Source organism: Oncorhynchus tshawytscha, unplaced genomic scaffold (genome assembly GCF_018296145.1).
Source record: "Oncorhynchus tshawytscha isolate Ot180627B unplaced genomic scaffold, Otsh_v2.0 Un_scaffold_3377_pilon_pilon, whole genome shotgun sequence".
In the NCBI taxonomy this organism is placed as follows: Eukaryota; Metazoa; Chordata; class Actinopteri; order Salmoniformes; family Salmonidae; genus Oncorhynchus; species Oncorhynchus tshawytscha.
Window position 1 is genome coordinate 5,148 of NW_024609477.1, and position 17,353 is coordinate 22,500.

Genomic DNA, 17,353 nt, shown 5'->3' on the forward strand with positions numbered 1-17,353 from the left:
TGTAACCATGGAGAATTAACCCTGTAACCACGTGGGATTAACCCCCTGTAACCATGGAGAATTAACCCTGTAACCACGTGGGATTAACCCTGTAACCACGTGGGATTAACCCTGTAACCATGGAGAATTAACCCTGTAACCACATAGGATTAACCCTGTAACCATGGAGAATTAACCCTGTAACCACGTGGGATTAACCCTGTAACCATGGAGGAATTAACCCTGTAACCACATGGGATTAACCCTGTAACCATGGAGAATTAACCCTGTAACCACGTGGGATTAACCCTGTAACCACGTGGGATTAACCCTGTAACCATGGAGAATTAACCCTGTAACCTGTAATGCAGAATTAACCCTGTAACCACGGAATTAAGAATGTCGGGGGTCACGACCTAGGTAAAGTCCCCTCCCCTTGTAGCACCTGTAGCAGGTTATCAATAAGTCCCCCCTGTAGCAGGTTGTCATGTAGGGAGGGTCATGACCTAGTGAAAGTTCCCCTCCTGTAGCAGGTTATCAATAAGTCCCCCTGTAGCAGGTTGTCATGTAGGGAGGGGTTTGACCTAGTGAAAGACCCCCTGTAGCTGGTTATAATGTATGGGGTCACGACCTAGTGAAAGTTGCCCTCTATACTGTTCTGTACTGACCAGTATAGTCTGGGATACACTTGTCCTGTACTGACCAGTATAGTCTGGGATACACTGTCCTGTACTGATAGCCAGTATAGATACTGGATACACTGTTCTGTACTGACCAGTATAGTCTAGGATACACTGTCCTGTACTGACCAGTATAGTCTGGGATACACTGTCCTGTACTGACCAGTATAGTCTTGTACTGACCAGTATAGTCTGGGATACACTGTCCTGTACTGACCAGTATAGTCTGGGATACACTGTCTATACTGACCAGTATAGTCTGGGATACACTGTCCTGTACAGACCAGTATAGTCTGACCAGTATGGCTCCGGGATACACTGTCCTATACTGACCAGTATAGTCTGGGATACACTGTCCTAGTCTGGGATACTGACCAGTATAGTCTGGGATACACTGTCCTGTACTGACCAGTATAGTCTGGGATACACTGTCCTGTACAGACCAGTATAGTCTGGGATACACTGTCCTATACTGACCAGTATAGTCTGGGATACACTGTCCTGTACTGACCAGTATAGTCTGGGATACACTGTCCTGTACTGACCAGTATAGTCTGGGATACACTGTCCTATACTGACCAGTATAGTCTGGGATACACTGTCCTGTACAGACCAGTATAGTCTGGGATACACTGTCCTGTACAGACCAGTATAGTCTGGGGATACACTGTCCTGTACAGACCAGTATAGTCTGGGATACATTGTCCTGTACAGACCAGTATAGTCTGGGATACACTGTCCTGTACTGACCAGTATAGTCTGGGATACACTGTCCTATACTGGGATACCTGTCCTATACAGACCAGTATAGTCTGGGATACACTGTTCTGTACTGTGACCCTGGAGAATGGGAATATAGATATGCCTATACAGACAGACAGACAGACAGACAGACAGACAGACAGACAGACAGACAGACAGACAGACAGACAGACAGACAGACAGACAGACAGACAGACAGACAGACAGACAGACAGACAGACAGACAGACAGACAGACAGACATGTTTCTATTTGTTCCATTGTTGCTGGTTCTGTAGTTGGCTCAGTGATTGGTGTCGTCACAGTGTTGACCCCTGCGGCCCCCAGCTAACACAGCTGACTCTAATAATCACCCAAACCACGATCTTCAGTTTAGAAAACAATCTGATTAAAAGATGAATGATTTATGAGATAAAAGTGTGACAACAATAAGGCCCCTCAAAGACTGGAGCTGTTGCCCATCGCTGATCTAAACTAAGGATTTTTTATATTTTTATTCACTGTGATTGGCTGTAAATCATCTAGACTGGTGTGTGTGTGTTTTTAAAAGATGACATTTCAGACTGCATAGTTGACATTAATTCCCATGGGTTGGGTTTAGTATTTTGTACAGTTGTGATTGACACTAAATCCATCTGTCATTTAACATTTAAATGTCATTCATATCAACTCGTTACCGACATAACTGTCTGGCGGGCTGAAGAGATACGGGAGAGGCTCTAATCCTGTCTTTTTGTCCCGCGGGGCAGTTATGTCGGTAATGAATAAAAGGGAATTCTGGATCACGTGATAGAGCGGGCGTGTGAGTTCTTGTTCATCACACCTGTCCGTGAAGCTGTTGACGGGTTGTGCTGTGCGTGCTGTGTGTCACTTTGCGCTCCCGGAGAGAGAGAGAGACGGTTGAGAAAGTGCGTGAACAACCGGACCGGTAACCGGAAATAATAATGGACATGGCGGGACCGGTCAGTCATCAGCAACGGATAGTTGCTTCAGGTTGGAGTCCCGTGAGTCTGTCTGACTTTACCGAAGAGAACGAAGGGAACAGTTCCAAGTCTTCGCGGTAACTTTTCATTCCAGAGAGAGTTGGGAGATGTTTATGATTATTGTGGAATGCTGTTGTCTATTTAACTATAGTGCTCCGTTTTTATTTATTTATTTTTATCGGTTACGGCTCCGGTGGGTCTGGAGCCATGGCGTTATCGCAGATCCAGTGTTTGGATGAGAATAACGTGAACCTCCGAACGCATGAATCAAACCGGACTTTTTTATTCCGAGGACCAACGATTAGCGCTCGAGACGCTCCTCCGGGATGGACGCGATGCCTTTAATAAGTTCCTCCACGCGACCAATCTCCGGTGTTTCCTGTCGGACCAGGAGGTGGACCAGTTGACCGGGGCAGTGGAGGTGTACGACCCGGTATCAGAGCTCCGTCAGGGTGACTCAGACAGTGATGAACTCCGCTGTCTCTCCAGTACTGGCCGGAGCTGTCTGACTGCTCGCTGCCGCGGCTGGATCTGGGCTGGCCGGACTGCGCGTCCTACAGAGGAGTGACTCGCGTCACTGTGTACGCGCAACCGCCACTGGACGGCCACACGCACATCAAAGAGATGGTCAGGAAAACCATCGCGCAGGCGCAGAAGGTAAGGAGAGTTTATTAAGGTCATTTATTAGGTCGTGACCCACAGGGGGACTTTCACTAGGTCATGACCCCCATACATTATAACCTGCTACAGGGTGGGGGGGACTTTCACTAGGTCATGACCCCCCATACATTATAACCTGCTACAGGGTGGGGGGACTTTCACTAGGTCATGACCCCCCATACATTATAACCTGCTACAGGGTGGGGGGGACTTTCACTAGGTCATGACCCCCCATACATTATAACCTGCTACAGGGTGGGGGGACTTTCACTAGGTCATGACCCCCATGCATTATAACCTGCTAGGGGAGGGGGATTTCACTAGGTCATGACCCCCCATGCATTATAACCTGCTACAGGGGGCTTTCACTAGGTCATGACCCCCATACATTATAAACAGCTACAGGGGAACTTTCACTAGGTCGTGATTCCCCCTCGACATTCTTAAATAGCATTTTTGCTATTAATTCCACGTGGTTACAGGGTTAATTCCGCGTGGTTACAGGGTTAATTCTCCATGGTTACAGGGTTAATTCTCCATGGTTACAGGGTTAATTCTCCATGGTTACAGGGTTAATTCAGAGACCCTCAGGAAGTGTGATCACGACCAGGGTCTGCCATATCAACAGCGACTCTGGAGCTATTTAGCTACCTGGTTATTCCAACTCTTGCTCTAGGGACCATGGACAGAATTTCACCTTGTCAAAAATCTGTCGGCACCTGGATTCAAACTAGTGAACATTAAGATACTGGCCCAAAGCTCTAACCACTAGACTACCTGCTGGTTACTAGTCCAACGCTCTAACCACTAGGCTACCTGCTGGTTACTAGTCCAACGCTCTAACCACTAGGCTACCTGCTGGTTACTAGTCCAACGCTCTAACCACTAGGCTACCTGCTGGTTACTAGTCCAACGCTCTAACCACTAGGTTACCTGCTGGTTACTAGTCCAACGCTCTAACCACTAGGCTACCTGCTGGTTACTAGTCCAACGCTCTAACCACTAGACTACCTGCTGGTTACTGGTCCAACACTCTAACCACTAGGCTACCTGCTGGTTACTAGTCCAACGCTCTAACCACTAGGCTACCTGCTGGTTACTGGTCCAACACTCTAACCACTAGGCTACCTGCTGGTTACTAGTCCAACGCTCTAACCACTAGGATACCTGCTGGTTACTAGTCCAACACTCTAACCACTAGGCTACCTGCTGGTTACTAGTCCAACACTCTAACCACTAGGCTACCTGCTGGTTACTGGTCCAACGCTCTAACCACTAGGCTACCTGCTGGTTACTAGTCCAACGCAATAACCACTAGACTACCTGCTGGTTACTGGTCCAACGCTCTAACCACAAGGCTACCTGCAGGTTCCTAGTCCAACCTATGTGTGTGTATGTGTATGTGTGTGTGTGTGTGTTTGTGCGTGCATGTGTGTGTGTGTGTGTGTGTTTGCGTGTGTGTGTATATGTGTGTGTGTGTGTGTGTGTATGTGTGTGTGTGTGTGTGTATGTGTATGTGTGTATGTGTATGTGTGTGTGTGTGTGTGCGTGTGTGTGTATATGTGTGTGTGTGTTTGTGCGTGCATGTGTGTGTGTGTGTGTGTTGTGTGTGTGTGTGTGTGTGTGTGTGTGTGTGTGTGTGTGTGTGTGTATGTGTGCGTGTGTCTGTGTGTGTGTGTGTGTGTGTGTGTGTGTGTGTGTGTGTGTGTGTGTGTGTGTGTGTGTGTGCGTGTGTCTGTATGTGTGTGTGTGTGTGTGTGTGTGTGTGTGTGTGTGTGTGTGTGTGTGTAGGTGATTGCGGTGGTCATGGACCAGTTTACAGACGTAGACATCTTCAGAGACCTTCTGGAGGTGTGCTTTAAGAGGAAAGTGTCTGTCTACATCCTGTTGGAAAGAGCAGCGTTACCTCACTTCCTGTCTATGGCCGAGAGGGCCGCCATGCACCCGGGACACCTGAAGGTAACTATGGTAACACACGCCTGGTGCCTGGTCTAAGACCGTCAGGAGATGAAGGGAACAGAGTGGTAATGAGTGGTAGCAGAGGGTCCTATTGCAACCATCGATGGCACTAGATAATCGACAGACTGGTTGAGCAGCACCGACCGGGGTCACAGAATGGTTGAGCAGCACCGACCGGGGTCACAGACTGGTTGAGCCGCACCGACCGGGGTCACAGACTGGTTGAGCCGCACCGACCGGGGTCACAGACTGGTTGAGCCGCACCGACCCGGGATCACAGACTGGTTGAGCAGCACCGACCGGGGTCACAGACTGGTTGAGCAGCACCGACCGGGGTCACAGACTGGTTGAGCAGCACCGACCGGGGTCACAGACTGGTTGAGCAGCACCGACCGGGGTCACAGACTGGTTGAGCAGCACCGACCGGGGTCACAGACTGGTTGAGCAGCACCGACCGGGGTCACAGACTGGTTGAGCAGCACCGACCGGGGTCACAGACTGGTTGAGCAGCACCGACAGGGGTCACAGACTGGTTGAGCAGCACCGACCGGGGTCACAGACTGGTTGAGCAGCACCGACCGGGGTCACAGACTGGTTGAGCAGCACCGACCGGGGTCACAGACTGGTTGAGCAGCACCGACCGGGATCACAGACTGGTTGAGCAGCACCGACCGGGGTCACAGACTAGTTGAGCAGCACCGACCGGGGTCACAGACTGGTTGAGCAGCACCGACCTTAGTCACAGACTGGTTGAGCAGCACCGACCGGGGTCACAGACTGGTTGAGCAGCACCGACCGGGGTCACAGAATGGATGAGCAGCACCGACCGGGGTCACAGACTGGTTGAGCAGCAGCACCTGGTTGAGCAGCACCGACCGGGGTCACAGACTGGTTGAGCAGCACCGACCGGGGTCACAGACTGGTTGAGCAGCACCGACCCGGGGTCACAGACTGGTTGAGCAGCACCGACCGGGGTCACAGACTGGTTGAGCAGCACCGACCCGGGGTCACAGACTGGTTGAGCGGCACCGACCGGGGTCACAGACTGGTTGAGCTGCACCGACCGGGGTCACAGACTGGTTGAGCTGCACCGACCGGGGTCACAGACTGGTTGAGCAGCACCGACCCGGGGTCACAGACTGGTTGAGCAGCACCGACCGGGGTCACAGACTGGTTGAGCAGCACCGACCGGGGGTCACAGACTGGTTGAGCAGCACCGACCGGGGTCACAGACTGGTTGAGCAGCACCGACCGGGGTCACAGACTGGTTGAGCAGCACCGACCGGGGTCACAGACTGGTTGAGCAGCACCGACAGGGGTCACAGACTGGTTGAGCAGCACCGGGTCACAGACTGGTTGAGCAGCACCGACAGACTGGGGTCACAGACTGGTTGAGCAGCACCGACCGGGTCACAGACTGGTTGAGCAGCACCGACCGGGATCACAGACTGGTTGAGCAGCACCGACCGGGGTCACAGACTGGTTGAGCAGCACCGACCTTAGTCACAGACTGGTTGAGCAGCACCGACCGGGGTCACAGACTGGTTGAGCAGCACCGACCGGGGTCACAGACTGGTTGAGCAGCACCGACCGGGGTCACAGACTGGTTGAGCAGCACCGACCGGGGTCACAGACTGGTTGAGCAGCACCGACCGGGGTCACAGACTGGTTGAGCAGCACCGACCGGGGTCACAGACTGGTTGAGCAGCACCGACCGGGGTCACAGACTGGTTGAGCAGCACCGACCGGGGTCACAGACTGGTTGAGCAGCACCGACCGGGGTCACAGACTGGTTGAGCAGCACCGACCGGGGTCACAGACTGGTTGAGCAGCACCGACCGGGGTCACAGACTGGTTGAGCAGCACCGACCGGGGTCACAGACTGGTTGAGCAGCACCGACCGGGGTCACAGACTGGTTGAGCGGCACCGACCGGGGTCACAGACTGGTTGAGACTGGTTGAGCAGCCCGACCGGGGCACCGACCGGGGTCACAGACTGGTTGAGCTGCACCGACCGGGGTCACAGACTGGTTGAGCAGCACCGACCGGGGTCACAGACTGGTTGAGCAGCACCGACCGGGGTCACAGACTGGTTGAGCAGCACCGACCGGGGTCACAGACTGGTTGAGCAGCACCGACCGGGTCACAGACTGGTTGAGCAGCACCGACCGGGGTCACAGACTGGTTGAGCAGCACCGACCTTAGTCCAGACTGGGGTCACAGACTGGTTGAGCAGCACCGACCGGGGTCACAGAATGGTTGAGCAGCACCGACCGGGGTCACAGACTGGTTGAGCAGCACCGACCGGGGTCACAGACTGGTTGCAGCAGCACCGACCGGGGTCACAGACTGGTTGAGCAGCACCGACCGGGGTCACAGATTGGTTGAGCAGTACCGACCTTAGTCACAGACTGGTTGAGCAGCACCGACCGGGGTCACAGAATGGTTGAGCAGCACCGACCGGGGTCACAGACTGGTTGAGCAGCACCGACCCGGGGTCACAGACTGGTTGAGCAGCACCGACCGGGGTCACAGACTGGTTGAGCAGCACCGACCGGGGTCACAGACTGGTTGAGCAGCACCGACCTTAGTCACAGACTGGTTGAGCAGCACCGACCGGGGTCACAGACTGGTTGAGCAGCACCGACCGGGATCACAGACTGGTTGAGCAGCACCGACCGGGATCACAGACTAGTTGAGCAGCACCGACCGGGGTCACAGACTGGTTGAGCAGTACCGACCTTAGTCACAGACTGGTTGAGCAGCAGCACCGACCCGGGGTCACAGACTGGTTGAGCAGCACCGACCGGGGTCACAGAATGGATGAGCAGCACCGACCGGGGGTCACAGACTGGTTGAGCAGCACCGACCGGGGTCACAGACTGGTTGAGCAGCACCGACCGGGGTCACAGACTGGTTGAGCAGCACCGACCGGGGTCACAGACTGGTTGAGCAGCACCGACCGGGGTCACAGACTGGTTGAGCAGCACCGACCGGGGTCACAGACTGGTTGAGCAGCACCGACCGGGGTCACAGACTGGTTGAGCAGCACCGACCGGGGTCACAGACTGGTTGAGCAGCACCGACCGGGGTCACAGACTGGTTGAGCAGCACCGACCGGGGTCACAGACTGGTTGAGCAGTACCGACCGGGGTCACAGACTGGTTGAGCAGCACCGACCGGGGTCACAGACTGGTTGAGCAGCACCGACCGGGGTCACAGAATGGATGAGCAGTCCCGACCGGGGTCACAGACTGGTTGAGCAGCACCGACCGGGGTCACAGACTGGTTGAGCAGCACCGACCGGGGTCACAGACTGGTTGAGCAGCACCGACCCGGGGTCACAGACTGGTTGAGCAGCACCGACCGGGGTCACAGACTGGTTGAGCAGCACCGACCGGGGTCACAGACTGGTTGAGCAGCACCGACCGGGGTCACAGACTGGTTGAGCAGCACCGACCGGGGTCACAGACTGGTTGAGCAGCACCGACCGGGGTCACAGACTGGTTGAGCAGCACCGACCGGGGTCACAGACTGGTTGAGCAGCACCGACCGGGGTCACAGACTGGTTGAGCAGCACCGACCGGGGTCAGACTGGTTGAGCGGCACCGACCGGGGTCACAGACTGGTTGAGCGGCACCGACCGGGGTCACAGACTGGTTGAGAAGCACCGACCGGGGTCACAGACTGGTTGAGCTGCACCGACCGGGGTCACAGACTGGTTGAGCAGCACCGACCGGGGTCACAGACTGGTTGAGCAGCACCGACCGGGGTCACAGACTGGTTGAGCAGCACCGACCCGGGGTCACAGACTGGTTGAGCAGCACCGACCGGGGTCACAGACTGGTTGAGCAGCACCGACCGGGGTCACAGACTGGTTGAGCAGTACCGACCTTAGTCACAGACTGGTTGAGCAGCACCGACCCGGGGTCACAGACTGGTTCAGCAGCACCGACCGGGGTCACAGAATGGTTGAGCAGCACCGACCGGGGTCACAGACTGGTTGAGCAGCACCGACCGGGGTCACAGACTGGTTGAGCAGCACCGACCGGGGTCACAGACTGGTTGAGCAGCACCGACCGGGGTCACAGACTGGTTGAGCAGCACCGACCTTAGTCACAGACTGGTTGAGCAGCACCGACCGGGGTCACAGAATGGATGAGCAGCACCGACCGGGGTCACAGACTGGTTGAGCAGCACCGACCGGGGTCACAGACTGGTTGAGCAGCACTGACCGGGGTCACAGACTGGTTGAGCAGCACCGACCGGGGTCACAGACTGGTTGAGCAGCACCGACCCGGGGTCACAGACTGGTTGAGCAGCACCGACCGGGGTCACAGACTGGTTGAGCAGCACCGACCGGGGTCACAGACTGGTTGAGCAGCACCGACCGGGGTCACAGACTGGTTGAGCAGCACCGACCGGGGTCACAGACTGGTTGAGCAGCACCGACCGGGGTCACAGACTGGTTGAGCAGCACCGACCGGGGTCACAGACTGGTTGAGCGGCACCGACCCGGGGTCACAGACTGGTTGAGCGGCACCGACCGGGGTCACAGACTGGTTGAGCTGCACCGACCGGGGTCACAGACTGGTTGAGCTGCACCGACCGGGGTCACAGACTGGTTGAGCTGCACCGACCCGGGGTCACAGACTGGTTGAGCAGCACCGACCGGGGTCACAGACTGGTTGAGCAGCACCGACCGGGGTCACAGACTGGTTGAGCAGCACCGACCGGGGTCACAGACTGGTTGAGCAGCACCGACCGGGGTCACAGACTGGTTGAGCAGCACCGACCGGGGTCACAGACTGGTTGAGCAGCACCGCCGGGGTCACAGACTGGTTGAGCAGCACCGACCGGGGTCACAGACTGGTTGAGCAGCACCGACCGGGGTCACAGATTGGTTGAGCAGTACCGACCTTAGTCACAGACTGGTTGAGCAGCACCGACCGGGGTCACAGATTGGTTGAGCAGTACCGACCTTAGTCACAGACTGGTTGAGCAGCACCGACCGGGGTCACAGACTGGTTGAGCAGCACCGACCGGGGTCACAGACTGGTTGAGCAGCACCGACCGGGGTCACAGACTGGTTGAGCAGCACCGACCCGGGGTCACAGACTGGTTGAGCAGCACCGACCGGGGTCACAGACTGGTTGAGCAGCACCGACCTTAGTCACAGACTGGTTGAGCAGCACCGACCGGGGTCACAGACTGGTTGAGCAGCACCGACCGGGATCACAGACTGGTTGAGCAGCACCGACCGGGATCACAGACTAGTTGAGCAGCACCGACCGGGTTCACAGACTGGTTGAGCAGTACCGACCTTAGTCACAGACTGGTTGAGCAGCACCGACCGGGGTCACAGACTGGTTGAGCAGCACCGACCGGGGTCACAGAATGGATGAGCAGCACCGACCGGGGTCACAGACTGGTTGAGCAGCACCGACCGGGGTCACAGACTGGTTGAGCAGCACCGACCGGGGTCACAGACTGGTTGAGCAGCACCGACCGGGGTCACAGACTGGTTGAGCAGCACCGACCGGGGTCACAGACTGGTTGAGCAGCACCGACCGGGGTCACAGACTGGTTGAGCAGCACCGACCGGGGTCACAGACTGGTTGAGCAGCACCGACCGGGGTCACAGACTGGTTGAGCAGCACCGACCCGGGGTCACAGACTGGTTGAGCAGCACCGACCGGGGTCACAGACTGGTTGAGCAGCACCGACCGGGGTCACAGACTGGTTGAGCAGCACCGACCGGGGTCACAGACTGGTTGAGCAGCACCGACCGGGTCACAGACTGGTTGAGCAGCACCGACCGGGGTCACAGACTGGTTGAGCGGCACCGACCGGGGTCACAGACTGGTTGAGCGGCACCGACCGGGGTCACAGACTGGTTGAGCTGCACCGACCGGGGTCACAGACTGGTTGAGCGGCACCGACCGGGGTCACAGACTGGTTGAGCAGCACCGACCGGGGTCACAGACTGGTTGAGCAGCACCGACCGGGGTCACAGACTGGTTGAGCAGCACCGACCGGGGTCACAGACTGGTTGAGCAGCACCGACCGGGGTCACAGACTGGTTGAGCAGCACCGACCTTAGTCACAGACTGGTTGAGCAGCACCGACCGGGGTCACAGACTGGTTGAGCAGCACCGACCGGGGTCACAGACTGGTTGAGCAGCACCGACCGGGGTCACAGACTGGTTGAGCAGTACCGACCTTAGTCACAGACTGGTTGAGCAGCACCGACCGGGGTCACAGACTGGTTCAGCAGCACCGACCGGGGTCACAGAATGGTTGAGCAGCACCGACCGGGGTCACAGACTGGTTGAGCAGCACCGACCGGGGTCACAGACTGGTTGAGCAGCACCGACCGGGGTCACAGACTGGTTGAGCAGCACCGACCGGGGTCACAGACTGGTTGAGCAGCACCGACCTTAGTCACAGACTGGTTGAGCAGCACCGACCGGGGTCACAGAATGGATGAGCAGCACCGACCGGGGTCACAGACTGGTTGAGCAGCACCGACCGGGGTCACAGACTGGTTGAGCAGCACTGACCGGGGTCACAGACTGGTTGAGCAGCACCGACCGGGGTCACAGACTGGTTGAGCAGCACCGACCGGGGTCACAGACTGGTTGAGCAGCACCGACCGGGGTCACAGACTGGTTGAGCAGCACCGACCGGGGTCACAGACTGGTTGAGCAGCACCGACCGGGGTCACAGACTGGTTGAGCAGCACCGACCGGGGTCACAGACTGGTTGAGCAGCACCGACCGGGGTCACAGACTGGTTGAGCAGCACCGACCGGGGTCACAGACTGGTTGAGCGGCACCGACCCGGGGTCACAGACTGGTTGAGCGGCACCGACCGGGGTCACAGACTGGTTGAGCTGCACCGACCGGGGTCACAGACTGGTTGAGCTGCACCGACCGGGGTCACAGACTGGTTGAGCTGCACCGACCGGGGTCACAGACTGGTTGAGCAGCACCGACCGGGGTCACAGACTGGTTGAGCAGCACCGACCGGGGTCACAGACTGGTTGAGCAGCACCGACCGGGGTCACAGACTGGTTGAGCAGCACCGACCGGGGTCACAGACTGGTTGAGCAGCACCGACCGGGGTCACAGACTGGTTGAGCAGCACCGCCGGGGTCACAGACTGGTTGAGCAGCACCGACCGGGGTCACAGACTGGTTGAGCAGCACCGACCGGGGTCACAGATTGGTTGAGCAGTACCGACCTTAGTCACAGACTGGTTGAGCAGCACCGACCGGGGTCACAGATTGGTTGAGCAGTACCGACCTTAGTCACAGACTGGTTGAGCAGCACCGACCGGGGTCACAGACTGGTTGAGCAGCACCGACCGGGGTCACAGACTGGTTGAGCAGCACCGACCGGGGTCACAGACTGGTTGAGCAGCACCGACCGGGGGTCACAGACTGGTTGAGCAGCACCGACCGGGGTCACAGACTGGTTGAGCAGCACCGACCTTAGTCACAGACTGGTTGAGCAGCACCGACCGGGGTCACAGACTGGTTGAGCAGCACCGACCGGGATCACAGACTGGTTGAGCAGCACCGACCGGGATCACAGACTAGTTGAGCAGCACCGACCGGGTTCACAGACTGGTTGAGCAGTACCGACCTTAGTCACAGACTGGTTGAGCAGCACCGACCGGGGTCACAGACTGGTTGAGCAGCACCGACCGGGGTCACAGAATGGATGAGCAGCACCGACCGGGGTCACAGACTGGTTGAGCAGCACCGACCGGGGTCACAGACTGGTTGAGCAGCACCGACCGGGGTCACAGACTGGTTGAGCAGCACCGACCGGGGTCACAGACTGGTTGAGCAGCACCGACCGGGGTCACAGACTGGTTGAGCAGCACCGACCGGGGTCACAGACTGGTTGAGCAGCACCGACCGGGGTCACAGACTGGTTGAGCAGCACCGACCGGGGTCACAGACTGGTTGAGCAGCACCGACCGGGGTCACAGACTGGTTGAGCAGCACCGACCGGGGTCACAGACTGGTTGAGCAGCACCGACCGGGGTCACAGACTGGTTGAGCAGCACCGACCGGGGTCACAGACTGGTTGAGCAGCACCGACCGGGGTCACAGACTGGTTGAGCAGCACCGACCGGGGTCACAGACTGGTTGAGCGGCACCGACCGGGGTCACAGACTGGTTGAGCGGCACCGACCGGGGTCACAGACTGGTTGAGCTGCACCGACCGGGGTCACAGACTGGTTGAGCGGCACCGACCGGGGTCACAGACTGGTTGAGCAGCACCGACCGGGGTCACAGACTGGTTGAGCAGCACCGACCGGGGTCACAGACTGGTTGAGCAGCACCGACCGGGGTCACAGACTGGTTGAGCAGCACCGACCGGGGTCACAGACTGGTTGAGCAGCACCGACCGGGGTCACAGACTGGTTGAGCAGCACCGACCCGGGGTCACAGACTGGTTGAGCAGCACCGACCGGGGTCACAGACTGGTTGAGCAGTACCGACCTTAGTCACAGACTGGTTGAGCAGCACCGACCGGGGTCACAGACTGGTTGAGCAGCACCGACCGGGGTCACAGAATGGATGAGCAGTCCCGACCGGGGTCACAGACTGGTTGAGCAGCACCGACCGGGGTCACAGACTGGTTGAGCAGCACCGACCGGGGTCACAGACTGGTTGAGCAGCACCGACCGGGGTCACAGACTGGTTGAGCAGCACCGACCGGGGTCACAGACTGGTTGAGCAGCACCGACCTTAGTCACAGACTGGTTGAGCAGCACCGACCGGGGTCACAGACTGGTTGAGCAGCACCGACCGGGATCACAGACTGGTTGAGCAGCACCGACCGGGATCACAGACTAGTTGAGCAGCACCGACCGGGTTCACAGACTGGTTGAGCAGTACCGACCTTAGTCACAGACTGGTTGAGCAGCACCGACCGGGGTCACAGACTGGTTGAGCAGCACCGACCGGGGTCACAGAATGGATGAGCAGCACCGACCGGGGTCACAGACTGGTTGAGCAGCACCGACCGGGGTCACAGACTGGTTGAGCAGCACCGACCGGGGTCACAGACTGGTTGAGCAGCACCGACCCGGGGTCACAGACTGGTTGAGCAGCACCGACCCGGGGTCACAGACTGGTTGAGCAGCACCGACCGGGGTCACAGACTGGTTGAGCAGCACCGACCGGGGTCACAGACTGGTTGAGCAGCACCGACCGGGGTCACAGACTGGTTGAGCAGCACCGACCGGGGTCACAGACTGGTTGAGCAGCACCGACCGGGGTCACAGACTGGTTGAGCAGCACCGACCGGGGTCACAGACTGGTTGAGCGGCACCGACCGGGGTCACAGACTGGTTGAGCGGCACCGACCGGGGTCACAGACTGGTTGAGCTGCACCGACCGGGGTCACAGACTGGTTGAGCAGCACCGACCGGGGTCACAGACTGGTTGAGCAGCACCGACCGGGGTCACAGACTGGTTGAGCAGCACCGACCGGGGTCACAGACTGGTTGAGCAGCACCGACCGGGGTCACAGACTGGTTGAGCAGCACCGACCGGGGTCACAGACTGGTTGAGCAGCACCGACCGGGGTCACAGACTGGTTGAGCAGCACCGACCGGGGTCACAGACTGGTTGAGCAGCACCGACCGGGGTCACAGACTGGTTGAGCAGTACCGACCTTAGTCACAGACTGGTTGAGCAGCACCGACCGGGGTCACAGACTGGTTGAGCAGCACCGACCGGGGTCACAGAATGGATGAGCAGCACCGACCCGGGGTCACAGACTGGTTGAGCAGCACCGACTGGGGTCACAGACTGGTTGAGCAGCACCGACCGGGGTCACAGACTGGTTGAGCAGCACCGACCGGGGTCACAGACTGGTTGAGCAGCACCGACCGGGGTCACAGACTGGTTGAGCAGCACCGACCGGGGTCACAGACTGGTTGAGCAGCACCGACCGGGGGTCACAGACTGGTTGAGCAGCACCGACCGGGGTCACAGACTGGTTGAGCAGCACCGACCGGGGTCACAGACTGGTTGAGCAGCACCGACCGGGGTCACAGACTGGTTGAGCAGCACCGACCGGGGTCACAGACTGGTTGAGCAGCACCGACCGGGGTCACAGACTGGTTGAGCGGCACCGACCGGGGGTCACAGACTGGTTGAGCGGCACCGACCGGGGTCACAGACTGGTTGAGCGGCACCGACCGGGGTCACAGACTGGTTGAGCTGCACCGACCGGGGTCACAGACTGGTTGAGCAGCACCGACCGGGGTCACAGACTGGTTGAGCAGCACCGACCGGGGTCACAGACTGGTTGAGCAGCACCGACCGGGGTCACAGACTGGTTGAGCAGCACCGACCGGGGTCACAGACTGGTTGAGCAGCACCGACCGGGGTCACAGACTGGTTGAGCAGTACCGACCTTAGTCACAGACTGGTTGAGCAGCACCGACCGGGGTCACAGACTGGTTGAGCAGCACCGACCGGGGTCACAGATTGGTTGAGCAGTACCGACCTTAGTCACAGACTGGTTGAGCAGCACCGACCGGGGTCACAGAATGGTTTAGCAGCACCGACCGGGGTCACAGAATGGATGAGCAGCACCGACCGGGGTCACAGACTGGTTGAGCAGCACCGACTGGGGTCACAGACTGGTTGAGCAGCACCGACCGGGGTCACAGACTGGTTGAGCAGCACCGACCGGGGTCACAGACTGGTTGAGCAGCACCGACCGGGGTCACAGACTGGTTGAGCAGCACCGACCGGGGTCACAGACTGGTTGAGCAGCACCGACCGGGGTCACAGACTGGTTGAGCAGCACCGACCGGGGTCACAGACTGGTTGAGCAGCACCGACCGGGGTCACAGACTGGTTGAGCAGCACCGACCGGGGTCACAGACTGGTTGAGCAGCACCGACCGGGGTCACAGACTGGTTGAGCAGCACCGACGGGGGTCACAGACTGGTTGAGCAGCACCGACCGGGGGTCACAGACTGGTTGAGCGGCACCGACCGGGGGTCACAGACTGGTTGAGCAGCACCGACCGGGGTCACAGACTGGTTGAGCTGCACCGACCGGGGTCACAGACTGGTTGAGCAGCACCGACCGGGGTCACAGACTGGTTGAGCAGCACCGACCGGGGTCACAGACTGGTTGAGCAGCACCGACCGGGGTCACAGACTGGTTGAGCAGCACCGACCCGGGGTCACAGACTGGTTGAGCAGCACCGACCGGGGTCACAGACTGGTTGAGCAGTACCGACCTTAGTCACAGACTGGTTGAGCAGCACCGACCGGGGTCACAGACTGGTTGAGCAGCACCGACCGGGGTCACAGATTGGTTGAGCAGTACCGACCTTAGTCACAGACTGGTTGAGCAGCACCGACCGGGGTCACAGAATGGTTTAGCAGCACCGACCGGGGTCACAGAATGGATGAGCAGCACCGACCGGGGTCACAGACTGGTTGAGCAGCACCGACTGGGGTCACAGACTGGTTGAGCAGCACCGACCGGGGTCACAGACTGGTTGAGCAGCACCGACCGGGGTCACAGACTGGTTGAGCAGCACCGACCGGGGTCACAGACTGGTTGAGCAGCACCGACCGGGGTCACAGACTGGTTGAGCAGCACCGACCGGGGTCACAGACTGGTTGAGCAGCACCGACCGGGGTCACAGACTGGTTGAGCAGCACCGACCGGGGTCACAGACTGGTTGAGCAGCACCGACCGGGGTCACAGACTGGTTGAGCAGCACCGACCGGGGTCACAGACTGGTTGAGCAGCACCGACCGGGGTCACAGACTGGTTGAGCAGCACCGACCGGGGTCACAGACTGGTTGAGCAGCACCGACCGGGGTCACAGACTGGTTGAGCAGCACCGACCGGGGTCACAGACTGGTTGAGCAGCACCGACCGGGGTCACAGACTGGTTGAGCAGCACCGACCGGGGTCACAGACTGGTTGAGCAGCACCGACCGGGGTCACAGACTGGTTGAGCAGCACCGACCCGGGGTCACAGACTGGTTGAGCGGCACCGACCGGGGTCACAGACTGGTTGAGCAGCACCGACCGGGGTCACAGACTGGTTGAGCTGCACCGACCGGGTCACAGACTGGTTGAGCAGCACCGACCCGGGGTCACAGACTGGTTGAGCAGCACCGACCGGGGTCACAGACTGGTTGAGCAGCACCGACCGGGGTCACAGACTGGTTGAGCAGCACCGACCGGGGTCACAGACTGGTTGAGCAGCACCGACCGGGGTCACAGACTGGTTGAGCAGTACCGACCTTAGTCACAGACTGGTTGAGC

At 58.9% G+C, this 17,353-nt stretch overlaps 1 protein-coding gene across 1 annotated transcript in view; it reads left to right on the plus strand.

Moving 5' to 3' along the window:
- The first annotated feature begins 2,883 nt into the window (after positions 1 to 2,883).
- Positions 2,884 to 17,353, plus strand: part of LOC121844945 (protein FAM83G-like) — a 20,150-nt gene continuing 5,680 nt past the window's right edge. The window contains exons 1-2 of the mRNA XM_042315475.1: positions 2,884 to 3,060; positions 4,855 to 5,022. Coding sequence (XP_042171409.1) covers positions 3,028 to 3,060; positions 4,855 to 5,022 — 201 coding nt within the window. The 5' untranslated portion in view covers positions 2,884 to 3,027. The remainder of the gene's footprint in view (positions 3,061 to 4,854; positions 5,023 to 17,353) is intronic.